Source organism: Xenopus laevis, chromosome 1S (assembly GCF_017654675.1).
Source record: "Xenopus laevis strain J_2021 chromosome 1S, Xenopus_laevis_v10.1, whole genome shotgun sequence".
Taxonomy (NCBI): Eukaryota; Metazoa; Chordata; class Amphibia; order Anura; family Pipidae; genus Xenopus; species Xenopus laevis.
Window position 1 is genome coordinate 194,039,559 of NC_054372.1, and position 27,938 is coordinate 194,067,496.

At 39.4% G+C, this 27,938-nt stretch overlaps 1 protein-coding gene across 4 annotated transcripts in view; it reads left to right on the forward strand.

Annotated features, from left to right (window-relative positions):
- The first annotated feature begins 227 nt into the window (after positions 1–227).
- The window catches only part of smad2.S (SMAD family member 2 S homeolog), a 39,185-nt gene continuing 11,474 nt past the window's right edge, over positions 228–27,938 (forward strand). Inside the window, exons 1-4 of one of the 4 annotated variants that reach the window (XM_041574890.1) lie at positions 228–586; positions 12,948–13,224; positions 22,527–22,616; positions 24,914–25,107. In XM_041574890.1, coding sequence (XP_041430824.1) covers positions 12,989–13,224; positions 22,527–22,616; positions 24,914–25,107 — 520 coding nt within the window. In that variant the 5' untranslated portion in view covers positions 228–586; positions 12,948–12,988. 4 annotated transcript variants of the gene reach the window in all.

The following is a 27,938-nucleotide window of genomic DNA, read 5'->3' on the forward strand; positions in this document are numbered from 1 at the left end:
AGTCTTCCGCTTTCGCTCGCTACCTCACCTGTCAATCACTGCGGAGCCTTGAAAGCCACGCCAAACTCGTCGCGACGGAGTGGGCCGAATTGTCGCTGCACCCTCAGATCTATACGCGCCGTACGTCACTCGCCTTCGTCGAACGTAGATGGGCGGAGCTGCTGTCCTATCAAATATAATTTAATAAAAATGACGTAAAAGGAGGAGGTTCTAGGGGGGGTAGCGATTGACAACACGTTTCTCCAATCCGCGTTAGCTTTCTGCCGCTTGCCGCCAATAGACCGTGGGGTTTGACAAAGGAGGGCGGAGCCGTTGGTTGTGGCGAGGCTGAGGTTGGCCGGGTGGAAGAGCTGCGCGGTTCGTTGTGTGAGGAGCGGTGTGTGTGGGCGAGAAGGGAACATACGGATAACAATAATATATAGAGCAAAGGGAACAGGAAGCCGGTGCCCGCTGGCGCTGAGGGACTGTCTGTATGAGCGGGGGCTTCCTCTGCCGCCATCTTGGTTCGGGGTCGTTGTTGCGTATTTCCCCCTCCTCCTTCTGTCCAGTTAGGCCTGACCGGCCCGGGGAGCCGCCACATCTCCAGGTAATTGCACTTGCCGCCCTGTGGGTCTCTGCAGCTTAGTCTGTGCTGAACAGGCTGGGAGTTGTAGTTCAATCAATGCGAGCTTGAGACTACGTGTTACCGATATACAAGCGCGACTGGTAACTGCTTCTTGTATAGATCAGACACCTCCACTTTATAGTTATTATTATGGGACTTGTAGTTCTGCAACATCGGCCCAGACTGGACGTGGTTTCTCCCACTTCTGCCCTGAGCTCGTTTTATCACTGGAAACATTTGCTGCTGAGCTTTCTGCTCTTTAATTGGGCAACTTTCACCCATTTCATTGGACTTTGTAAAGGCCCCAAAATATCATCTGTCTGTGTATAATTGTATCAGTCCTAGACTTTGTGAAGTCCTGTAACTGTCTGTGTCTATTTCATTTCTGCACATGGGCCTGGGCTTCTCATTGGTCCAATCTGTTCCAGTTTGGTGCTGCTTAAAGGGGGAGCTTGCCCTTTAAGGGTCAGGCCACACGAGCAGATTCGGGGAGATTAGTCGCCCTAGCGAAAAATCTCCTCTTCCTCAGGGCGACAATCTCCCCGAACTGCCTCCCCCTTGCCCTCCTCCAGCTAAAATGAAAATCGCCTGCGGCAATGCTCGCGCTGCGCTTCATTTTCCGAAGTTACCCAAAGTTTCTCGTGAGGCAACTTTGGGGAAACGAAGCACCACGTGTGCGTTGCTGCTGGCGATTTTCATTTTGGCAGTTCGGGTAGATTGTCGCCCCGAAGAAGGTGAGATTTGTCACTGGGGCGACTAATCTCCCCGAATCTGCTTGTATGGCCTGACCCTTAGATAACTGTTAGTATGCCATACAATGGGCAATTCTAAGCAACTTTTTCATTGCTGTAATTTTTTTCTTTTTTGAAATATTTGCTTTCTTTTTCTGACTCCAGCTTTCAAGTGGGGGTCACTGACCCCCAACAAATGCTCTGTAAGGCTACACATTTATTGTTATTGAAGAGAGTTTTTCTTTAGAGCGAAAAGGAAAAAGTGCCCCACATGAACGAATTACTAAACAGTTGGTCACTTCAAAATCTTTTATTTCTCCCCACCTACAAAAAGTTCAAATTTGTGCGATTGGTAACGGAAAATTAGTACCCCACCAGGGTAACGGGTCTGCTCCTTGCCGTTAGTAGACCATGAATCAATACGATAAATACAGTTAATCGGTGAAATAGATACTCAACTACTCTACTAACGGCAAGGTGCAGACCCGTTACCCTGGTGGGGTACTAATTTATCAGTTGCAATCCCACAAATTTGAACTTATAGTAGGCGGGGAGAAATAAAAGATTTTGAAGTGACCAACTGTTTAGTAATTAGCTCATGCGGGGTACTTTTTCCTTTTCTCACTATAGAAAAACTCTCTTCAAATCGGTTTATACTGACCTTTGTCAGACCTGTGCTATAACTAAGTGGGTATAATTATAAACTGTTTCTACTCTACTCTCATAATTTGCTACTTTTTATTGCTCATCTTTCTATTCAGTCCCTCTGCTATTCATATTCCAGTCTCTTATTCAAATCAGTGCATGGTTGCTAAGGTAATTTGGCCCTTAGCAACCAGTTTACTGAAAATACAAACCGGAGAGCTGCTGAAAAAAATCTAAATTATTCAAAAACCACAAATAATAAAAAATGAAAACCAGTTACAAATTGTCTCAGAATTTCACTCTCTGCGTCATACTAAAAGTTCATTTAAAGGTGCACAATCCCTTTTCTAAGCCCCCAATTTCTAAGCAAGTTCCCATCGTACTTTTATGTCTATTCCTATTCTCTGCCCCTGTTATTCAACTATTGAAACAATGCAGCAAAAGCCAACAGAGCCGCGAAAAGCCATGCCTTCTGCTGTATTGCTTCAAGAGTCAGAACCTAAGGTGCAACAAGGGCTGCTTTGCATTGCCATTATTTTGCAAAAAGCACAGCATTTTTTAATGACTGTTTATTGGAGGGTTGCTTGGTTTCCTTTCTATTTTTATGTCTGTGTTTATTCTTTCTAATGCAGTTTCATATGCAGTTGGTCTATTTATCATGCTATAACGACGAGGAGATTAATGGCCACACATTGGAGGGAAGTAATTAAGCAAATCTTTTGAAACTTTAGAAACCAAATAAGTCTGAAAAGTGCCAGTACCTGCGCTGTCATGCCTAAGGCTGATGGATTAGGCTACTTTTTCCACTGTCTTGAATACAGTGCCAGCAAATATGAGCCTTATGCCATCAGCCTCACTCAAGGGAAAATTAACCCCAACAATCTATAGGAAACCGTTACTTAAGGGTAAGGCCACACTAAGCGATAGCGCGGCGATTTGACTCGCGGCGACTTTTCGCCGCGACTTTTAAACGGCAATCGCTGGCGAAACTTTGGCGCTGGCGTCTATGGGGAATCGCTGCGTAAAAACACACGCGGCGATCTTTTTTCTATTGTCGCTCGAAATCGCCTCGCTAGGATTAAAAGTCGCGGCGAAAAGTCGCCGCGAGTCAAATCGCCGCGCTATCGCTTAGTGTGGCCTTACCCTAAAGGGGTTGGTTACCTCCAAACACATTTTTTTCAGTTCAGTTTGTTTCAGAAAGTTCAGCAGAAATATACACTTTTTTTCAATTATTTTTCTACTTGTGATCGTTTTTCTAATATTTAAGTGTAAAGTTTCATTTTCAAGTTTCACCTTTTTCAGCTCTGGGAAGGGGGTTGCCAGCTCTTTAACTGATCAAAATTGATGCATTTAGTTGATACATTCGTTATCTCTGTCCCTGCTGAGCAGAATCCCTGAGCTTGGCAGCTGTTAGATGTGATTCCATAGTTGCCAATATTCCACAGATACTGCTGGGAAACTAAATGTACCCACTAAATGTACCCACTAAATGTACCCACTAAATGTACCCACTAAATGTACCCACTAAATGTACCCACTAAATGTACCCACTAAATGTACCCACTAAATGTACCCACTAAATGTACCCACTAAATGTACCCACTAAATGTACCCACTAAATGTACCCACTAAATGTACCCACTTGTAACAGTTCAGAATCTGCTCCTGGATCACTGAGCTGCCAGACTGAAACCCCAGAGGCCGGAACATTAAACTTTAAACTTCAAGTTTGGGAATTGGGAATTTTGGGAAAGCGGTAAAAAATAAAAGATGGAAAGCAAATGAAAAAATTCTTTGTTTATGGTGAACAATCTGAAAACAACAACAAAAAGTTTTTGGAAGCTGAACAACCCCTTTAAAGGAGAATTGAAACGTTTACCAAAAAATTACCCCTAACCCCCACCCCATGTAGACCCCCCCCTCCCCAGCAGCTGCCCCCCCCGGAGAAATGCCCCTAACTTTATTCTTACCCCTCGGTGCAGATTCGGGCATCAGAGTTCACCGCAGCCATCTTCCGGCTCTTCTGCAATTTCCGTCTATTTTGGCGCATGCGCAGTTATCACAACCCGGTAAATTTCTCCAACTGCGCATGCTCCAAAATAGATGGAAATTGCAGAAGAGCCGGAAGATGGCTGCGGTGAACTCTGATGCCCAAATCTGCACCGAGAGTTAAGAATAAAGTTAGGGGCATTTCCCGGGGGGGGGGGCAGTTAGGCTGGAGGGAGGGGGTCTACGTGGGTTGGGGGTTGGGGTTTTTTTTGCTAAAGGGTTGAATTCTCATTTAAGGGATCGGGGTGATGCACAACAGTTGCAGAGAATGACTGGGCTATTGACTTGCAGTGACAGGAGGGAAGGTGTGTAACTTATAGCTGATAAAATACATTTATTTACTTCCTGATAGACCTCCTGCTCCTTAGAAAAGGCTATTTTGTATGAGGCTTTAAGTAGCGCCTATTAGGGTTGCCACCTGGCCGGTATTTTACTGGCCTGGCCAGTAAAAATGATGGTTGATCTCAATGTTATTAATAGGGAAAAAAGATAAATATATAGGAAGGCCGGTATTTTTTTTTCCAGAAAAAGTGGCAACCCTAATCCCAATGTGGGGTTTGCTTCTATTGCCCATGGGATGTTTGCAGTCACACTGTCATCCAGAGCGAATCAGCAGCGGTTGAAACATTACTGTTTTTTATTATAGGAAAGAGCTGTAGTGTAAATGTATTATTCTGGACCTGAATATGTATCTAAGTGGTTTCTCATTTTGTCAGCATGTTATAGGCCTGTTTTCTTGTACTCCTATTGTATGCCCCCTCCCCCAGCCGTGTGTTTACATTCTTGGCTGACCCTCCCCTGGTGTTTTTGTGCAATGATACAGACACCAGCCCTCCTAGCCCTTCCGCTTGCTGTACATCAGTGATCCAGTGTGGCTATTGAGCCAGTTTATTTGTTTGGATTATGCACAGATTTATCCAGCAGCAAATCTCCTCTTCTTCAGGGCGACTAATCTCCCCGAACTGCCTCCCGCCTGCTAAAATGTAGAAAGTTGACTCACGAGGAAACTTCGAGCGACTTCGGAAAACCAAGTGTTCCGAGTACCATCCTGCTGGCGATTTACATTCTAGCCGTCGGGAGGCAGTTAGGGGAGATTGGTCACCCTGAAGAAGAGGAGATTTGCTGCTGGATAAATCTGTGCATAATCCAAACAAATTGGCGACTAATCTCCCCAAATCGCAGCATGTGCCCTGACCCTAAAGGTACATTTTGTTTACTCCATACTTTTAATAGACTGCAGACCTCTATACTATATGTATCTACACCGAATACATATGTACTGTGGTGCTTGAAAGTTTGGGAACCCTTTAAAAGAATTGTTCAGTGTAAAAATAAAAACTGAGTAAATAGGCTCTGCAAAATAAAAAATGTTTCTAATATAGTTAGGCAAAAATGTAATCTAATGTTGCTGGAGTGACTGGATGTCTAATAACATAACAGAACACTACTTCCTGCTTTTCAGCTCTTACTTTCCAGGCAGTAACCAATCAGTGATTTGATCGGGGGGCACATGGGTTATAACTGTTGCTTTTTAATCTGAGCTGAATGCTGAGGATCAATTACAAACTCACTGAACAGTTATGTCCCATGTGGCCCCCCCTTATAGTCACTGACTTAACTCAGAGTTAGAGAGCTGAAAAGCAGGAAGTAGTGTTCTGGCTATTATGTTACACATCCAGTCACTCCAGCCTTTATACATTACATTTTTGGCTAACTATATTAGATACATTATTTATTTTGCACAGCCTATTTACACAGTTTTTATTTTCACAATGAACTGTTCCTTTAAAATTATGAATATATGAATGTGACCTCAAGCATCATCTGATTTTTAAACAAGTCCTACAAGTAGTTAAAGAAAACCTAGTTAAACAAATGAAACACAGATCATTATATTTGGTCATATGTTATTGGATCATTTTTTTTCCAATAAATATCTTGTGTGGCAAAAGTAAGTGAATCCGTATTCAGTTACTTTTGCACAGTATTTGGTTTGACTCCCTTGTGTGGCAATAACTGCAAATATGTAGAAAGTGTCCTATTTCAGTATGATAAAACTTATATTAAAGGGCAGATTTGACAAGAGTAGAATAGTAAATCTGAATTTTGGAGGTTCAAAATTCACACATTCGAATTCTAATCCCCCTATTCGAATGTGAGATTTATCACACCTCGACCATGGAAACAGTCCTAATTCAAATATTCGCCACCTAAAACCTGCCGAGTTCATGTACAACTCAATGGCAGAGGTCCGTTGAGCCATTTGGAGATGTTAATAGCCTTCCTGATGTTTGACTTTTTTTTTCTGGAGACAATTTTGATTTGTACGAATTGAATACGATTCAAATATTTGGGTCTGAACCATTCACCCATTCGATCAAATTTTTTTCTTAAATAACCTCCCAGTTGAGTTGTGAGTCTATTCAAAAAAAAAAAAAATTCACATGAATTTGAAATTCGACCTATGATAAATGGGCCTCTATCTGCGTTCGATCTAGGGTTGCCCCTTTAAAACCGAACACATAAGGAACATACAGCCTGCATGGCTAATTAGCAATTTATTTAGATGAATGGCTGCACATAAATCAGTTCAGTCTGCAGTATGCATCTAAACAAATAGCTAATAAGCCATGCAGGCTGTATACTCCTTCTGTGTTCGGTTTTAAAGGGGTGAGGTGGCAACCCTAGTTACATCACCTTTATCAAAGTACAATTCATTGCTCTTTGCAGCATTGGACTTTTCTGTCTTCCAATGGCCAAGTTAATAAAATCAGAGCTATTAAGCCTACCTGTGAGCTGTGATGGCTTAATTGTGCATACCCCAGCCAGTGTGGATTGTGTTTATTTGATACTCTTTCGTTTGTGGCTTTTATTTCTTAAAAAGCTTGAAGGTTAGCATCAGTGTGGGAAAGTGCTTTCTGCTTTCCATGTCCAATATTGGTCCAGTCAGCAGCCTGTGTGTTGAAAAGCAGCAAAATATTTATGGAATTTATTTATAGCAGTAAACCATGCAGAGAAACAAACTTAAAGGAGAACGAAAGCCTAACTGAAGGAATAGGCTAGAAATGTTGTACATTGTTTTGTGCTTCTGTACCAGCCCAAGGCAACCATAGCTTTAGTAGTAAAGATCTGTGTCTCTAAAGATGCCCCAGTAGCTCCCCATCTTCTTTTCTGCTGATTCACTGCACATGCTCTGTGCTGCTGTCACTTACTGAGCTTAGGGACCCACTCACAATATACAGTACACATAGAATAGAAATGCCACAATATAAGGCTGATTAGTAATTAATACACATAATTACTACATGGCAGCACAGAAACCAGTGCAATTAGCATCAGAATTTAATAATCGGCAAACCTGTAGCATCATCTTATATTACAGCCACTGAAGCTCATTTTCTGCTGGATAATTAGTGACGAGCCCTAAGCTTAGCTTCTCAACAGCCAATCAGAGCCCACTGAGCATGTGAGTGTCACAGACACTTTCCAAGATGGTGACCCCCTGTGACCAGTTTGAAGTCCTGGATCATTGCTGCTATTGACAAGCTCAAACTTTAGCCTCGTGCAATATAAACAGTATGGCATTTTAGGCCATATTCATTTTAAGGGTTTACTTCTCCTTTAAAACCTTTAATTTTACTTCGTAGGTTATTTTGTGCAATTGCGAGAAGGCAGTTAATCTCCCCAGTTTAACCCGTTGTATAATTATCCCCTTTTATCTATTAACCGGATTTAGACTCAAGTTCCTTTTGATGGCCACCATTTTTTTCAGGCCCATATTGGCTCATAACAGTGGTTCCTATACAGGTGTAGGACCTGTTATCCAGAATGCTCAGGACCTGGGGTTTTCCGGAGAAAGGATCTTTCCGTAATTTGGATATTCATATCTAAATTCTACTAGAAAGTTATGTAAATATTAAACTCAATAGTCTGGCTTTGCTTCCAATAAGGATTAACTATATCTTAGTTGGGATCAAGTACAAGATACTGTTTTATCATTACAGACAAAAATGAACTTATTATTTTATTATAATGGAATCTATGGGAGATAGCAATTCCATAATTCAGATCTTTCTGGATAACAGGTTTCCGGATAAAGAATCTTTCTGTAATTTGGATATTCATACCCAAGTTCTACCAGAAAATCGTGTAAATATTAAATTAACCCAATAGGCTGGTTTTGCTTCCAATAAGGATTAATTGTCTTTGTTGAGATCAAGTACAAGCTACTGTTTTATTATTACAGAGAAAAAGGAAATCATTTATAAACATTTCGATTATTTGGATAAAATGGAGTCTATGGGAGACAGCCATTCCCTAATTCTCAGCTTTCTGGATAATGGATCCCATACCTGTAATATAAAATACTTGCATTTAAACTAACTTTTACTATGTTTTAGAATGGTCTGTTCTTAGCACCTTTGTTATTGGTTCTCTATTTATTTATTTTATTCTAATACTATGAGTCTACTATTCCTTATTTCTCTGTTCATGCCCTCTCTTACATTCTCTTGACCATTGCATAGTTAGGGTAAATTGGACCCTAGAAACTAGATATCTGCTTAAATTCCAAACTGGAGAATTGCTGTGAAACAATTTCTAAATTAATTAAAAAAAAAACTTTAACTTGATGGATATTTTATTTATTTATTTTTATAACAAAGCGGTTATAGATTGAGCTGAGATGTATATGGTACTTACATTTATGTCTTTAGTCCTTACCTTTGCTGCCCTAATAAAGGTCTTTAAATTCCTGGGAGCAGCCCTTTGCATCACTAAAGGTTGCTGCAGTAAGGAGGAGACTTGGCATTTCTGCAGGGTCACTGTCTGCAGTATTTTTCTGCCAAATTCCGGAGCTGCCCAATACCCTAAGATAATGATACTAATCTCATATGAACCCTTTATTTATCTAGATATTGATTGATCTTTATAATTTGACTTTATGTAGTGATGGCACAGTTACACATCTCTTTATCGAGATTGATCCTTGTTCACATCGGTCCGTGACCTAATAGGGAGAACATAAAAACTAATTGCAGATTAAAGTCAGAACTCCAGCTCTGCAAGACATCTCTGTTAACCATCGAGCCACCATGCTATGTTCATTTGTTCAACTTTGATCAGTGGCACCGATTAGAGTCCTGAAGTGGGGCGGGTACCTGCGTGTTAACCACAAAAACTTTCGGGTAGAAGTTCCGGGTGCGACTATAAACCCGGGTTTGTGGGTTGGGCCGCGGGTCTTCTCAATAGCGACTTCTACTCCTTTTTTCTGATCACGTCTACTTCCGATGATGTCACTTCTGGTTTACAATGACAGCACTTCCTTTTTTACTCCTTTATTTCTGACCATGCCTTCTTCTGATGATGTCACTTCCGGTTTATCTATTGATAATTATTTCCACTTATGAGATAAATGACATTTTGCGTGATACTTGTCAGTGTGTTTTATAGACTCATTATCATGCTTTGGAAGCATGTGTGCTTTTCATGCTAAATGGAACCGTTTAGTCTGTGTTATTTTAGAAGTGGTTAACCCCCCCCCCCGTATCGGAACAGTGGGACAGACACTGTTCTAAAATTGACGATTGACCCATTAGTGCTGTTTACATCAAATTTTTTACTCTAATAAATTTGAATGGGAGATTATTTAAGAAAAAAATGTAACTTCTAATATTTGATCGAATCGTGCCAACCCAAAAATTTTAATCATCTTCAAATCTAATTTTCCCTCTGGAAGAAAAACCTTGAATGTCAGGAAGGCAATTAACATATTGAAATGGTTTAACGGACCTCTGCCATTGACTTGTAAATTAAAACTCTTTCCATGGTCGAAGTGTGATACATTTCACAATCAAATTGGGGAATTAAAATACAAATTTGTGAGTTGACATAAAAAAAGAAAATTCGAGTTTGAATTAACTATTCGACCCTTAATAAATCTGCCCCTAAAAGTTCATTCTTAGGGGGAACTTCCCTCTAATTATTATTGTGCCATTCTTGATTCTTTTGCGAAAAGGATGATATAAAGTGCTGTGTGTTAACATTTAAAAATATATATGTATACACACAATTTTACATTTCCTTATTTTAAAGGTTTACTTATCCTTTAACAACCAAGCAAACTTTACATGGGCATAACTGGCTACTGGGCCTGAAAGCAAAAAACATGGGCTTATAGATTGTGCACTAATGCAATTCTTCTAATGCCTATTTGCATCGCGCATGTCTGTTGCCTTGACTTTTACCATAGACTGGAATAAAAACGATATCCCTTATAAAGATGCCCCCCAACGTCCTTGCAAGTAATGTCTTGCAAACAATGTAGGTCTCTATAAAAATATATTGCATAAAACAGCTCATATGTAAAACCCTGCTTCATGTAAATAAACTATTTTCATAATAATATACTTTTCTTGTAGTATTTGTCATTGGGTAATCATAAATAGAAAATTGCCATTTTTAAAAAATAAGGTCACATGAACCAATTAACAGACAGAGTTCTGTTTTTTGCTTCTACACTTCTTCCTGTTACAGCTGCAGTATTTCTGGTCAGGTGATCTCTTCCTGTTACAGTTAGAGCTGCAGTATTTCTGGTCAGGTGATCTCTTCCTGTTACAGCTGCAGTATTTCTGGTCAGGTGATCTCTTCCTGTTACAGTTAGAGCTGCAGTATTTCTGGTCAGGTGATCTCTTCCTGTTACAGTTAGAGCTGCAGTATTTCTGGTCAGGTGATCTCTTTCTGTTACAGTTAGAGCTGCAGTATTTCTGGTCAGGTGATCTCTTTCTGTTACAGTTAGAGCTGCAGTATTTCTGGTCAGGTGATCTCTTCTTGTTAGAGCCGTGGTATTTCTGGTCAGGTGATCTCTTCCTGTTACAGTTAGAGCTGCATTATTTCTGGTCGGGTGATCTCTTCCTGTTACAGTTAGAGCTGCGGTATTTCTGGTCGGGTGATCTCTTCCTGTTACAGTTAGAGCTTCGGTATTTCTGGTCGGGTGATCTCTTCCTGTTACAGTTAGAACTGCAGTATTTCTGGTCGGGTGATCTCTTCCTGTTACAGTTAGAGCTGCAGTATTTCTGGTCGGGTGATCTTTTCCTGTTACAGTTAGAGCTGCAGTATTTCTGGTCGGGTGATCTCTTCCTGTTACAGTTAGAGCTGCAGTATTTCTGGTCGGGTGATCTCTTCCTGTTACAGTTAGAGCTGCAGTATTTCTGGTCAGGTGATCTCTGAGGCAGCACACAGACATCACGAAATGGTGGTTCAAGGCAAGAGATGTAAAAGGACAACATTTACTTAAATATATAGACCAGTTTGGTAAGATTCTTTAATATGCCACTTAATATGATGTAAATTATCTGTTACTTAAGTATTCGTTTTGGGTGTGTAGTTTTCCTTTAAATATCTTTATTGGCAGTTGTTAATGTCAGAGCCGATGGAAATCTAAAGAGCCCAAACAAATGAATGACTTGCAGTGTACGGTAACCGCAAGCTAAACTTAGATCTCTTTGTTTCCTATGGGCCAGCCTGCTTTGCCCTTTATAGTTCACATAGGAAACAATAAAACTTATTTTTAAACGGTCATACGTTGTTCCTGTAGTTATAACTCAAAAACACTTATTTTTTTTGCTATATTTTTTTAAGCACATACAAGTTTTGGTTACTTGCCACATAAAGGTTTGTTTATCCCATACCTGTATCATGTTTACAAAGGAACGCGAGTCCAGAATTGTCACATGTATGTTTGTATGCTGCTTTTAGTGCTGGTGGCTTTTGTTTTGTATATGTGTAGAAATGTGGGATCCATTATCCGGAAACCTGTTATCCAGAAAGCTCCAAATTACGGGAAAGTTTTCTCCCATAGACTCACATTATATAGTGAATAAAGTACCCCCTCTTGTAAAATATAAGGATATTATAAGTTACCGAGGAGTTTCATGACCATATAAAAACACGAAGCCGAAGGCCGAGTGTTTTTATACAGGTCATGGAACTCCGAGGTAACTTATAATATCCTCATATTTTACAACTGGGGGTACTTTATTAATTATAATACACAAATTTTAGTGAGTCATGTGACAGAAATGACATCACTACTCACCGTTTATAACTGATGAGATCACTACTCACCGTTTATAAGGATATAATTTACAAGATATTCATGGCTTTTGTGTATTATAATCAAATACGGTAACCAAGATTTGTAAAATTGATTTCCTTTTATTGTAATAATAAAACAGTAACTTGTACTTGATCCCAACTAAGATATAATTAATCTTTATTGGAGGCAAAACCAGCCTATTGGGTTTATTTAATGTTTGCATGATTTTCTAGTAGATATGAAGATCCAAATTCAAATTGCTGTAAGATCCGTTATCGGGAAAATCCAGGTCCCAAGCATTCTGGATAACAGGTCCTATACCTGTATATACTTATTTTTTTTTTTTTTACAAGTCCTCTGAATGCAGTTTTTATATTTATATATAAATCCCCAAAATCACAGCACTCGCGATAAGTTGTCTCTCATTGCCTGGGTGCACGCCACAAGTATACATACAATCCTCCAATGAAGAAGCCGCACTCACAGGACCTATCCAAAGTATAAACAATTTATTCTATATATATATATCTCAACGATGCACACACATATAGACACAGACAGGCGCACGCACACCCGTGCACGCCCGCGCGCATACATTTACACACGCGCACACACGTTTATACGTACGCGGTTACGCTCGCTACACGTATAGGCGCGTGATACACACGCACGTATACACACACGTATATATAATTACAATATTAATTACAGATTCTATTATTTAGATGTTTGTAATTCTACCAGCAGTAAGATATTACTAAGCGAATTCTGCAAGAAACCGTCTATTTTATCTATTTTCTTCCTGTTTTCCCTTTTCTCCTAGATAAGAAGCAGATCTAAATCCTATAGCAGCAGTGGCAAAACATGTCCTCGATTTTGCCATTCACCCCACCAGTTGTGAAGCGCCTGTTAGGATGGAAGAAGTCAGCAAGCGGCACCACTGGAGCAGGTGGAGGTGAGCAGAACGGTCAGGAAGAGAAGTGGTGCGAGAAAGCCGTAAAGAGTTTGGTGAAAAAACTGAAGAAAACGGGACAATTAGACGAGCTTGAGAAAGCGATAACGACACAGAACTGCAACACAAAATGCGTGACAATACCAAGGTAGAATGTTCAGATGCCCTCTTGTGATGTGATTAAGAGTCTTTTCATGAAAAGAGAATTTAGCAGATTTTGTTTGTTGTGCGCCCCATTGTTCAAGAGACCAGGCGTTGTTGCTTTGATTACGTCATATTTATTTCCTTGCAGTTAAAAGATGCTTTTACCTAAATGCATGTAATTATGTGGAGGGGAAGTTGTACTGACTTTTGGTATGATGCAGACAATGACCTAATAAGACGATTCGCAGCTGGATTTTGTTTTTTTCTCGAAAAAAATAAATAAATAAAAAAAAAAAATATATGTATCAAAAGGGAACCCATTGCAAAAATGAAAGTTTGATATAAGCTAAATAAGAAACTTTTTAAATACAATCAATGAAATATTCTGCATCGTTTCTGAAATAATCAAGTTTATCTTCACTATCCCTCTTTTGTCATCTGTTTCACTTCATTCTCTCTTCATGCAGCAGTTGGGTGTCAGATATTCACTGACAGTTAGATCCAATATATCTTATAGGGGGGCTCCTTTCCTAGCAGATGTATTAGAGCTCACTCAAATAACTGATTCCAGTACAAACAAAATGTAACAAAATAACTGCCTTTTGCACAAATTCTGCATGTAGAGAGACATGATGTCTGGTGATTTTAATAGAGTGAGCTCTAATACATCTTCTAGGCAAAAGGAGCCCCCCCTATAAGATATATTGGACCTAACTGTCAATGAATATCTGACACCCAACTGCTGCATGAAGACAAAATGAAAAACAGATGCTGAGAGAGGGATAGTTTAAAATAAACTTGATTATTTCAGGAACAGTACAGACTTTTTAATCTATTATATTTAGAAAACTTCTTATTTCATTATGATGAAGCTCATATTAAGTTTTCATTTTCACAATAGTTCCCCTTTAAAAAAATAAAAGGCTTTACACTTTACTCTATGTATAATGAAGAATAGTAAAATATCTTATATTTTATTTTGTAATGAATAAGACTAATTACTTGGTTCCATTTACACCTTAAGTTATTCTAATAATGACCTTCCTTTGTAAAGTACCATATACTGTCAATGTGTTCGTTCTTGTCCTACTTTTGGTCAACAAAGTTGACATTTCCTTTGGTTATGGGTTGGAGCATTTTCTTTTTATTTCCTTGGTCAACACCTCAGTGGAACTTTTGTACTGAGAATCAATCTAGCCAGCATTTAAATAACCCACTAGACTGCACAGATTTGTCTCCGTTACCCCTGCAATGCTGCTCATGACACGATTGTTGATGTTTTATTTTCATTTGGGAGATTCCTGCTGTTGCAAGCCTCTGTGGGGAAAAAATGGAGAATGTGTTTCGGGTGGGTGGTTAGGTGGTATGTAATCTTGTTAACATTGTGAACATCAAGTGGGAACTAAAAGGTCAAAGGCTTTTTGATCACTGCTAAATATATAGCTGTAGTTCAGCAGCGGTGCATTTTTTAGGTGATAATTGATTAGGTGCATCACACTTAGCTCACCGTTGATTTCAGTGGGAAGTAGGTCACAGAGCATTGCAGCAATCAAGATGCACTGTGAGTAATAACCCTTATTAAAGTAAATGGAGAAGATAAGTGAAGGGGACAACGAGTACATTACAAGCCTGTGTTATATAGCATTTTATAACATACTAAAAGGTAACTTAAAGGTGACTCACCCCTTCAACAGACATTCTCTTTTACAGCTGAAAACAATGTTCTATGCGGTACAATATGGTAGAAAGTAGGGATGGGCGAATTTGACCCGTTTCGCAAAAAATTTGCCACTGGCGAAATGTCGCCAATGGCCATTAAAGTCTATGGGTGTCTAAAAAAAAAAAAAAGACGTGGGTCAATTTTTTTTTTTTGACGCACAACGCCATACAAGTCTAAGGGCGCCATTTCCGCAGCGAATCAAAGCGAAACAATTCACCCATCCCTAGTAGAAAGCTGTAAAATACAGTAACAAGGATGTATCCACTCAAAAGTTTACAGCTGTGTTTATAACACATGAGCATATATTTAAAGGGGAACTATTGCAAAAATGAAAATTTAATATAAGCTTTAATATGAGATCATGTGTCTCTACATGCAGGATCTGTGCAAATAGCAGTTATTTTGTTTGTACTGGAATCAGTTATTTGAGTGAGCTCTGATTCATCTGCTAGGAAAGCAGCCCCCCCCCCATAAGATTATATTGGATGTAACTGTCAATGATTATCTGCCACCCAACTGCTGCATGAAGAGAGAATGAAGAGAAACAGATGCTGAGAGAGGAATCGTGAAGATAAACTTGATTTTTTTCATAATCAATGCAGAATTGATTGTATTTAGAAAGTTTCTTATTTCAGTATGATGAAAATTATATTAAATTTTCATGTTCACAATATTTCCCCTTTAATAATTTACAACCATGCACTCCAGAAAGCATTCGAGGGGCTACACGCAGTATGGCAGTCTGTCTATTTTGATCATATAGGGCACAAACAATTGGCACAACAGGAAGTAAAAATGAGTTGCATCACTTCCTTATCTACAGATGCTCTGTACACTGGCCAATGGTACATTTATAAACCTGTCCGATTCCCATAGTACGTGGATATTGTTCAGGATTTGTAGGCCACCATGCGTGGATAGAGAACTGCATGAAACTTCTGTTGTATGCATTTGTGTCTGTCAAACCTTTCAGTAAACATTTTAGTGATTTTACAGTAGTTATTTGTAACTGTATTTATACGAGTATCCCGTGTTATTCCTTCCACCACAGCTTCTCCATTTAGTAGTTATGCACAAAACTCATTTGTGTCCCACACCTGACCCTTACCCACTCTCATCCAACCTGCCCACCTGTGCCATCATGATTAAATTAATCCCTCAAAATGAATACTTGAAAAATACTTTCATATTAATTGACATATTAAAGAATCTTCTCAAATTGGTATACATATTTAAGTAATTATTGCCCTTTTACATCACTTGCATTGAAGCCCCATTTTGTGTAGGTCACCTGACCAGAAATACTGCAGCTCTAACTGAAAACCGTGTCGGATCAAAAGACAGAAATCTGTCTGTTAATTGGCTCATGTGACCTAACATGTATGGTTTGTTTGGTTTGTGTGCACCGTGAATCCTATGATCCCAGGGGGCGGCCCTTATTTCTTAAAATGGCAGCTTTGTATTTATGATTACCCAGTGGCACATACTACTAAAATGTATATTATTATGAAAATGTTTTATTTACATAAAGCAGGGTTTTACATATGAGCTGTTTTATGCAATATATTTTGTAGAGACCTACATTGTTTAAGGGATATAGTTCTCCTTTAACAACCCCCATGCCCAGTATTCCCTTCTTTGACTTCTCAGGAGGACGTAGGGTTGGACAGAGCAGATGGGAGTTTATCAATCCTAAAATGTAGATAAGAGAAAGGGGCTCTGACCGGTTAAAGGCAGTTACCTGTAGAACCAAATAATGTAACGAATAACAAAGTCCAAATAACTCCAAAGGTCAAAAATAAATGTTTGAGGCTCCAAGGATTAAATGCAAATTATCTAAATGCTACAACAAATGTTCTACGTGGGGTGTTGCCTCCTTAAAGGGATACTGTCATGGGAAAAAAAAAATTTCAAAATGAATCGGTTAATAGTGCTGCTCCAGCAGAATTCTGCACTGAAATCCATTTCTCAAAAGAGCAAACAGATTTTTTTATATTCAATTTTGAAATCTGACATGGGGCTAGACATTTTGTCAATTTCCCAGCTGCCCCTGATCATGTGACTTGTGCCTGCACTTTAGGAGAGAAATGCTTTCTGGCAGGCTGCTGTTTTTCCTTCTCAATGTAACTGAAGGAGTCTCAGTGGGACATGGGTTTTTACTATTGAGTGTTGTTCTTAGATCTACCAGGCAGCTGTTATCTTGTGCAGAATTCTGCTGGAGCAGCACTATTAACTGATTCATTTTGAACATTTTTTTTTTCCCATGACAGTATCCCTTTAATCTGCTGGTCCCAAGCAGGCAAAGTCTATAAATAAACATAAAGCAAGTGGCGCTCTCCCATCATGTAAAATTGTATCCGCACCTTTAGGGTCATCTCTTCTTCGGGACGACAATCTCTCCCTGCCCTCCGCAGGCTAAACTGAAAATAGTTTCCTCGTGAGGCAACTTCAGGCAATGTCCTCAATTTTTCAAAGGTGATGGTGTGCTGTATGTATGTATGTATGTATGTATGTATGTATATGAGTGTGTGTGTGTGAATGTATGCGTGTATACAGCACACCATCACCCATGAGAAAGTCAGGAGCACAGTTAACAGACTTTACTGATGAACAATCATTCTCTGCTAAATTGTAAGTGCAATATATCTTTCTTAGATTAAATGTGCTGATACAATTTTACAATTTATATATTGGAGCCCCACTCTGCTTACTTTGGCCTGGGCAACTAAGTGGGATTTCTTATAATAGCCCTGCATTAAAGGGATCCTGACATCGGAAAACATGTTTTTTTCAAAACGCATCAGTTAATAGTGCTGCTCCAGCAGAATTCTGCACTGAAATCCATTTCTCAAAAGAGCAAACAGATTTTTTTATATTCAATTTTAAAATCTGACATGGGGCTAGACATTTTGTCAATTTCCCAGCTGCCCCTGGTCATGTGACTTGTGCCTGCACTTTAGGAGGGAAATGCTTTCTGGCAGGATGCTGTTTTTCCTTCTCAATGTAACTGAATGTGTCTCAGTGAGACATGGGTTTTTACTATTGAGTGTTGTTCTTAGATCTGCCAGGCAGCTGTTATCTTGTGTTAGGGGGCTGCTATCTGGTTACCTTCCCATTGTTCTGGTTACCCTGGTTACCTTCCCATTGTTCTGTTTGGCTGCTAGGGGGAGGGAGGGAGGGGGGTGATATCACTCCAACTTGCAGTACAGCAGTAAAGTGATTGAAGTTTATCAGAGCACAAGTCACATGACTTGGTGCAGCTGGGAAATTGACAATATGTCTAGCCCCATGTCAGATTTCAAAATTGAATATAAAAAAATCTGTTTGCTCCTTTGGGAAATGGATTTCAGTGCAGAATTCTGCTGGAGCAGCACTATTAACTGATTCATTTTGAAAAAAATGTTTTTTCCCATGACACTATCCCTTTAAGGAATGGGAAGCCCTGCTAGAAATATATGTATAGTTCTGTATTTATGCTACCTGTTTGAAATAGGTCAGACTTGGCCATAGATGCAAAGATAAACTCATACGAAATGAAGATTCAAATAATTTTCATGTCATGTGTGGAATTGCCCAACATTTTTCGTGTCATGGCAATCGGTCATTTAGGGGCACATTTACAAAGCTCGAGTGAAGGATTCGAATTAAAAAAACTTCGAATTTCGAAGTGTTTTTTGGGCTACTTCGACCTTCGACTACGACTTCGAATCGAAGGATTCGAAGTAAAAATCGTTCGACTATTCGAGCATTCGATAGTCGAAGTACTGTCTCTTTAAAAAAAACTTCGACCCCCTAGTTCGGCAGCTAAAAGCTAGCGAAGTCAATGTTAGCCTATGGGGAAGGTCCCCATAGGCTTGCCTAAGTCCTCTGATGAAGCGCCCAATAGCGCGAAACGCGTCAGGAGGGTGTGGCTAACAGGTAGGCAGACTGGGGGGGAGACACTGCTTTGTGGTGTGTGTGAATTGAATATTGATATGTTATTTTTTGTGGTTTATATGCACCAATAAATGTTTTTAAGCGAGAAACTGTGCATGTTTTTGATATTTACCTAAGTTTTTTTGATCAAAGGATATTCCTTCGATCGTTGTATTAAAATCCTTCGAAGGATTTAATCGTTCGATCGAAGGAATAATCCTTCGATCGTTCGATCATAGGATTTGCGCTAAATCCTTCGACTTCGATATTCGAAGTCGAAGGATTTTAGTTCCTAGTCGAATATCGAGGGTTAATTAACCCTCGATATTCGACCCTTCATACATCTGCCCCTTAGTCAATCAGACAGGTTTAAAAGTTTATATCGGCTTCCCAATAATTTCTCTGCATGTATTGTCTATCTGACGATATCAATAGGTGGCTGTCACTTCTATTTGTAGGACATAACTTTTGTACGATTGTCTGTCAATTAATGGGGCAGAACATCGTACGATTGGTTATTTTTCCTACTTATTTTAATCTGAGTGGTTAATGGTAGATCGTTAGACTGAAACAATAGACTGTACAGAGAATAAAATCTGCACATCTATGGCCATCTTTTGTGATGAATTGCTCTTGAAAAGAGAATTTTCCTGCCATTTGACTTGCGTGCACAGTCGTGGGCTCTGCTCTCCAGCATGATAATCCAGACCAGGGTTCCCCAACCTTTTTTACTCGTGAGCCACATTCAAATGTAAAAAGAGTTGGGGAGCAACACAAGCATGAAAAATAAGGGCTGTGATTGCCCATTTGGTAGCCCCTATGTGAACTGGCAGCCTACAGGAGACTCTGCTTGGCACTATACTTAGTGTTATGCAATTAAAACATGATTCCAAGCCTGGAATTCAAAAACAAGCACCTGCTTTGAGGCCACTGAGAGCAACATCCAAGGGGTTGGAGAGTAACATGTTACTCACGAGCTACTGGTTGGGGATCACTGATCCAGACCGTGAAATGCTGAAACAATCTACAAATGAATGTATTTTTGTGGTTTTTGAATTATTTCAGTACCTTTCCAGTTTGGTATCTTACATAATATTGTAGCAGATAGTTGTCGACCCTCCATCGCCTATGTCTGTCATTCCACGTTGTGTAATAGTGTCTATTTGATTATCTTGTGTTTGCGCTGTGGCTGCACAGATATTTAATAGGAATGCCAGGGGTCCTTATATAACTGTTTTCTAAGATTCTAAAGTCAAATTATGTCACAATTATTGTTAGTTTGTATTTGTAGGGCAGTGTTGTGCAGCTCACACGTTTTTTTTTTTTTTTGGCTAACATAAATTGTATCTTACTAATAACACTGGTTTATATAAAGTGCTAACATATCCTGTATAATATATAGATGGGCATAATACACTGCTATTCTATATTTCTTCATTTCTTTCATAAATCTGCTGTGAATTACATTAAGGAGATGTAAAGCCATTTTTAAATCATAGGTTTTTTTTTGGGTTTTTTTTCAAAGGAGAAGGAACCCTGTAGACCCCCCTCCCCTCCTCCCCCTAGGGAAATGCCCCATACTTTATACTTGCCCCTCGGTGCAGATTCTGGCAGCGGACTTCGCGGCATCCATCTTCGGGTCCTCTGTAAGCTGACTGGGAGATCAGCAATCTCCGTAAATTTCGGCATATGTGCCGTTGTCGAAAACCGGCAAATTGCTCCAACTGCGCATGCGCCGAAATACCGATCTCCCAGTCAGCGTATCAAGGACCCGGAAGATGGATGCCGTGAAGTCCGCTGCCAGAATCTATGACGAGGGTCAAGTGTCAAAATGTGTGGGGCATTTAAAGCAGTTAAAAAAAACAAACAGGCTTATTAAATGTATAAGGTTGTAATATAGTATATTTTAAGACCTTTTCCATTCCATTTTGGTTCTGAAATGTCTGTTAGCTGCTTGTGTATATATTACCTTCTCCAAGTGGGTCTTTAGCATGTGGTTGGCTGTTTGGTACCATCAATGCCACCTGCCATTGACTTGAATGTCAACCAGCATTTGGGCAAAATTTAACCTGAATTTTTATATTCAACTAGACATCGGGAGGTTGCAGTACATGCAGATGGGCTGCAGAAGGCAGATAATTGTCCTCTGGCAAAAAATCCTGGCCATACATGGGCTGATAAAAGCTGCCAACAGACCGTGGCCCATGTATGGGGCCCTCCCACTGACTTCCTCCTCGATATGTGGCCGATAGTCAGGCAGATGTCGATAGGACGAAGAACCCGTCGGATCGTGGACCACATCTGTTCGTTGAAGCGGTCCCGCGATCCGACAGCCCTTTTACCCAACGCTATGATCCGATCGTTGGGCCCTAGGGCTACACACACACACACACACACACACACACACCCCCACACACACACACCCCCACACACACCCACACACACCCACACACACCCCCCCACACACACACCCCCACACACACCCACACACACCCACACACACCCCCCCACACACACACCCCCACACACACACACCCCCACACACCCCCCCCCACACACACACACACACCCCCTCTTGCGTATAATTGGATTAATGTAACCGGGTCTCTGCCCTCAGGCCCTGAATTCTATGTGCATTATTCCAGGACTGGGTTTCATTCGCAGGCCCCATAGAGTTTTAGTCCTACTTGCATTCTAATACTTTCTTGTGATTAAAGGGTTACTGTCATGGGAAAAAAATGTTTTTTACAAAATGCATCAGTTAATAGTGCTGCTCCAGTACAATTCTGCACTGAAATCCATTTCTCAATAGAGCAAACAGATTTTTTTATATTTAATTTTGAAATATGACATGTGGCTAGACACATTGTCAATTTCCAAGGTGCCCCTAGTCATGTGACTTGTGCTCTGATAAACTTCAGTCACTCTTTACTGCTGAACTGCAAGTTGGAGTGATATCACCCCCTCCCTTTCCCTCCCAGCAGCCTAACAGAACAATTGGAAGCTAAACAGATAGCAGCTCCCTAACACAAGATGATAACTGCCTGGTCGATCTAAGAACAACACTCAATAGTAAAATCCAGGTCCCACTGAGACACATTCAGTTACATTGAGTAGGAGAAACAACAGCCTGCCAGAAAGCAGTTCCATCCTAAAGTGCTGGCTATTTCTGAAATCACATGACCAGGCAAAATGAGCTGAGATGCACCTACACACCAATATTACAACTAAATACACTTGTTGGTTCAGGAATGAAATTTTATATTGTAGAGTGAATTATTTGCAGTATAAACAGTGTCATTTAGAAATAAAAACTACATCATAAAAATCATGACGAATCCCTTTAACTGTTGGAACCATAAGCACCATGACTTGTATATGTTGGCTGTGTTCCGCTTCATTGCCATCCGGGGGGGGGGGGGCTTGTTGGCCGCAGTATTTTGAGCTCCATATAATCACAGTTCCTCGGTATTCAACATTCAGCATTTCCATAGCTTTACCTGGTCACCTGTTCCATTGACTCACTTCCTTTGCACCGGTGATGCCATGCTTTGTATCTTACATGTGAAGGAAGTATTCTGTGCATTTTCCCATGTTTTGCATCATGGTATATCTCAAGTAACCATGCTTCCATGTTCACATCAATTTTTTGTTTTTCAATTTATGCACAGCACTTGCTCTGAAATTTGGGGACTGAGTACACCAAATACCATAGATCAGTGGGATACCACAGGCCTTTACAGCTTCTCTGAACAAACCAGGTGAATATTTTGCACTCTGTCTCACCATAGAGCTCTTTGGGGAGAAAGAAGTTAGGGGTCGGGGGGCTGCTGTAGTGAGATATTGTATTGCAGGATGCTTCTGAAACAGCCCTGTGCCAATGTGCCAAACATAAACTAGATTTTAGCTGATGTTTTGACCAAAGAAATCAACCAATTCAATATTTTCCCCCCAAAGCAGCCATAGTTTGCAGCATAGAACAGTTTCAGCAGAGCATGCTATATACAGTAGGTCATGTGAGCCATTCCACAATTCTGTTTTCAGTCATAATGTCTTCATATTAAAGGATAAGTAAACCTTTGAAATAAGTGAATGTAAAACTGATGAGGGGGCTATTCTTGGCACTTTTGCAATTTACATTCATTATTTATTTTGTTTTTATTCCAAGAAATTAAGGGAAATGTGTACTGTTAATATGAATGAATTTTTGTTACAACAGCGCCACCTGCTGGTCAATTTCCCACCAGTCTGACCACCAAGTAGTCAAGAAAGTTGTCAGGAGAAAGAAAGAGGCTGCTCTGATGTTCTTCTGCTTAGGAAAGATTTGAGAAAGGTTTCTAATTTTATTCCTAAGCAGAAGAACATCAGAGCAGCCTCTTTCTTTCTCCTGACAACTTCCTTGACTACTTGGTGGTCAGACTGGTGGGAAACTGACCAGCAGGTGGCGCTGTTGTAACAAAATTCATTCATATTAACAGTACATGTATCCCTTAATATCTTGGAATTAAGAATACATACATAATGAATCTAAATTGCAAAAGTGCTTAGAATAGCCCCCTCATCAATTTTACACTTGTTTTAAAGATTTACGTATCCTTTAAGCTACAGTCCCACTCTTCTAGGCTTCCTGGTTTGTCTTTTTATTTTCTTTTAATTTCTGTCTTTTGATCATTTCACAATCATTTACATCTGCATTTGTGTATATACATATGCAGTTAGTCTCTGGTGGTGAGTACCGGCTGTACGTTTGTGTTTAACGGAGCCCAAAATTTGAATTCACTTTATTTTATTTTAAGATTTTTTTTTTTTTTTAATTTTTAACTATTTTATTTTTTTGTTTTGTTTTACTGCTTCATAACATGCTTCTATCCAGTGGCAGCTTCTGGCTGATAGATTTGTGCCTTCAGTCTAGCGTTTAGGTCCAGTCTCGTTACTGTCCAGGTCAAAAGCATCCAATGTAGAGCAATGCAGGGAGACAGACATTAATGCTCCTGTTTCTGCTTTAATAAGAACCCTGCTGCTTTGGAAAGGCCCGCAGAGCATTTTGGTGGGAGCTGCTCTTGATTTAGGTTAAATGTTAGCGCCTTGCTCTGTGGCTTGCTTCTGTTTCTGCTCCTTCCGTGTTCCTGCTCTCTCTTTTTTTTGTTTTTGCATGACAATATTGCGTTTAATTGCATTCTCTGTATGCCTTAGTGCAGTTACTGTGTATTTATGTCCTTCCTACCCCCTTCCAAACTAGTTTTACTTCTCAACTAATTTTCTCTTGGCAGGTGTGTAGAGTTTAAAGGGGAACTATCGTGAAAATGAAAATTGAATATAAGCTTCGGTTTACAGAAATAAGAAACTTTCTAAATACAATCATTTAAATATCCTTTACTGTTTCTGAAATAATCAAGTTTATCTTCACTATCTGTTTCTCTTCATTCTCTCTTCATGCAGCAGTTGGGTGTCAGATATTCATTGACAGTTAGATCCAATATATCTTATAGGGGGCTCCTTTTGCCTAGAAGATGTATTAGAGCTCACTCTATTAAACTCACCAGACATCATGTCTCTCTACATGCAGGATTTGTGCAAAAGGCAGTTATTTTGTTAGATTTTGTTTTTCCTGGAATCAGTTATTTTAGTGAGCTCTAATACATCTTCTAGGAAAGGAGCCCCCCTATATTGGATCTAACTGTCAATGAATATCTGAATGAAGAGAAACAGGTGCTGAGAGAGGGATAGTGAAGATAAAATTGATTATTTCATAAACGATGCTGAATTTTTAATTTGTGTTTAAAAAGTTTCTTATTTCAGTACGATGAAGCTCATATTAAATAAAATTTTTTGTGATAGTTCCCCTTTAAGTTCCAACTGATCCCTTTGTCTCCAGTGTGTACCTACCTGTGTGTGGCTGTCAATAAAGCTTTGCTTTTTTTATCGTGTGTTGTCCTCCGCTGTGAAGATTCCTCCTTCTTTCTCCTGCATTGGTGTTATTTCTTCCCTCTGACTGAATTGTTGGCACTGTATTAATTATTTTTTATTTTTTCTCTAATATCCTCATTTCACCATGTAGGTCTCTTGATGGTCGACTCCAGGTGTCTCACCGTAAAGGATTGCCCCACGTTATCTACAGCCGGCTGTGGCGCTGGCCAGACCTGCACAGTCATCACGAACTGAAAGCAGTCGAAAATTGTGAATATGCTTTTAACCTTAAAAAAGATGAAGTATGTGTCAATCCTTACCATTATCAGAGGGTAGAGACACCAGGTAAAAACAATATTTCATTACTTCATTAAACAACCAAAAGATCATTACTAATGCCGTGTCGCATTTAAAGGGGAACAATCGCGAAAATTAAAATTTTATATAAGCTTCCACATACTGACATAAGAAACTTTCTAAATACAATCAATTAAGAATTCTGCATTGTTTCTGAAATTATGTTTATGTTCACTATTCCTCTCACAGGATCTGTTTCTCTTCATTCTCTCTTCATTCAGCAGTTGGGTGTCAGATATTCATTGACAGTTAGATCCAATATATCTTATAGGGGGGCTCCTTTTGCCTAGAAGATGTATTAGAGCTCACTCAATTAAAGGGATGTCATGGGAAAAATTTTTTTTTTTAAAATGAATCAGTGAATAGTGCTCTTCGAACAAAATTCTGCACTGAAATCCATTTCTCAAAAGAATAAACGAATGATGTCCTCCGCACTGCCTTTTCAATCTTTTTTTAGGAATGCATCGATCCTCGCTTGGGTAAACCGCTATCCCAACCAGTGACAAAATTTCAAAAAATGAGGAGAGCACTTCTCAATAGGGGCCAGACATTTTATCAATTTTCCAGCTGCCCCTGGTCATGTGACTTGTGCCTGCACTTCAGGAGAGAAATGCTTTCTGGCAGGCTGCTGTTTTTCTTTCTCAATGTAACTAAATGTGTCTCAGTGGGACATGGGTTTTTACTATTGAGTGTTGTTCTCAGATCTACCAGGCAGCTGTTATCTTGTGTTAGGGAGCTGCTATCTGGTTACCTTCCCATTGTTCTTTTGTTTGGCTGCTGGGGGGAAAAGGGAGGGGGTGATATCACTCTAACTTGCAGTACAGCAGTAAAGAGTGATTGAAGTTTATCAGAGCACAAGTCACATGACTTGGGGCAACTGGGAAATTGAAAATATGTCTAGCCCCATGTCAGATTTCAAAATTGAATATAAAAAAATCTGTTTTCTCTTTTGAGAAATGGATTTCAGTGCAGAATTCTGCTGGACCAGCACTATTAACTGATTCATTTTGAAAAAAAAATTTTTTCCCATGACAGTATCCCTTTAAAATCACCAGTCATCATGTCTCTCTACATGCAGGATTTGTGCAAAAGGCAGTTATTTTGTTAGATTTTGTTTGTACTGGAATCAGTTATTTGAGTGAGCTCTAATACATCTGCTAGGAAAGGAGCCCCCCTATAAGAAATATTGGATCTAACTGTCAATGAATATCTGACACCCAACTGCTGCATGAAGAGAGAATGAAGAGAAACAGATGCTGAGAGAGGGATAGTGAAGATAAACTTGATTATTTCAGAAACAATGCAGAATTTTTAATTGCTTGTATTTAGAAAGTTCCTTATGTCAATGTGATGAGGCTTATATTAAATTTAGATTTTTGCCATAGTTCCCCTTTAACTCAGACTGAATTTGTATTGTATTTGTTCAAAGTTTGTCAAATTACAACTTGACCTTCAGGCAAGGTGAAAATATTGGTGGGCAGTTGCCCCACCCCCCTTGTGTGAAATGTTGCTCCTTTTACTACTTAAGTCCCTAAACATCAGCCCGATATGTGAAAAACTGACAGCTGCCTATTTATCCTTTATTTGTGTGCAGTAAATTCAAAAAAGAAGCAAATGTGCACCTTAGCAACTGAAACTGGAAAGACCTGTCTTTCATAGGCTTAGAAATATTGAGAAAAACTGGTTTAATTTGTTAAAATAATTAAAGCCATGCCTTGCAACCTGCCTTGCCGTTATTAGTTTGCAGAGTTGTCTTGTCTTTGTCTTTGTAAAGCCCTAGATCAGATCTGATCAATTAGTTTAAAAAAGCTGCTGGAACATCCTTTCTGCATTCAGTTACTGGGATACCTTTTTTTTCTTTTTACACAATTTAATTTTTGCTTTATTTTGGCCAATGTTCTGTTTTATGCTAGTTTTCATGTATTCCATGGGTCCCTAATATGTAATATGAAGTCTTGCATCACAAAGCTTTCCGATCTGTTTTTATTTTCCACATGGCTTACTGTGTGTGACTCCTTTCTACATTTTTAAAAAAAAAAAAAAAAAAAATACATCAGTTATTTGCGCTGTTGCAGCAGAATTCTGCACTGAAATCTGTTTCTCAAAAGCGAAAACAGATTTTTTTATATTTAATTTTGAAATCTGACATGGGGCTAGACATATTGTCAGTTTCCCAGCTGCCCCCAGTCATGTGACTTGTGCTCTGATAAACTTCAATCACTCTTTACTGCTGTACTGCAAGTTGGAGTGATGTCACCCCCCCCCCTCCCTTTTTCCCCCAGCAGCCAAACAAAAGAACAATGGGAAGGTAACCAGATAGCAGCTCCCTAGCACAAGATAACAGCTGCCTGGTAGATCTAAGAACAGCACTCAATAGTAAAATCCAGGTCCCACTGAGACACATTCAGTTACATTGAGTAGGAGAAACAACAGCCTGCCAGAAAGCAGTTCCATCCTAAAGTGCTGACTCTTTCTGAAAGCACATGACCAGGCAAAATGACCTGAGATGCACCTACACACCAATATTACAACTAAATACACTTGTTGGTTCAGGAATGAAATTTTATATTGTAGAGTGAATTATTTGCAGTGTAAACAGTGTCATTTAGAAATAAAAACGACATCATAAAAATTGACAGAATCCCTTTAAAATTGCTTTATTTTAGCAAATGTTCTGTTTTTTGCTAGTTTTCATGTATTCCATGGATCCCTAATATGTGCATCACAAAATAAATATAAATCTATCACTTTCCGGTCTGTGTTTATTTTCCACATGGCTTTTATTTTCCACAACTGTGTGTGGTTTATTTATATATCTT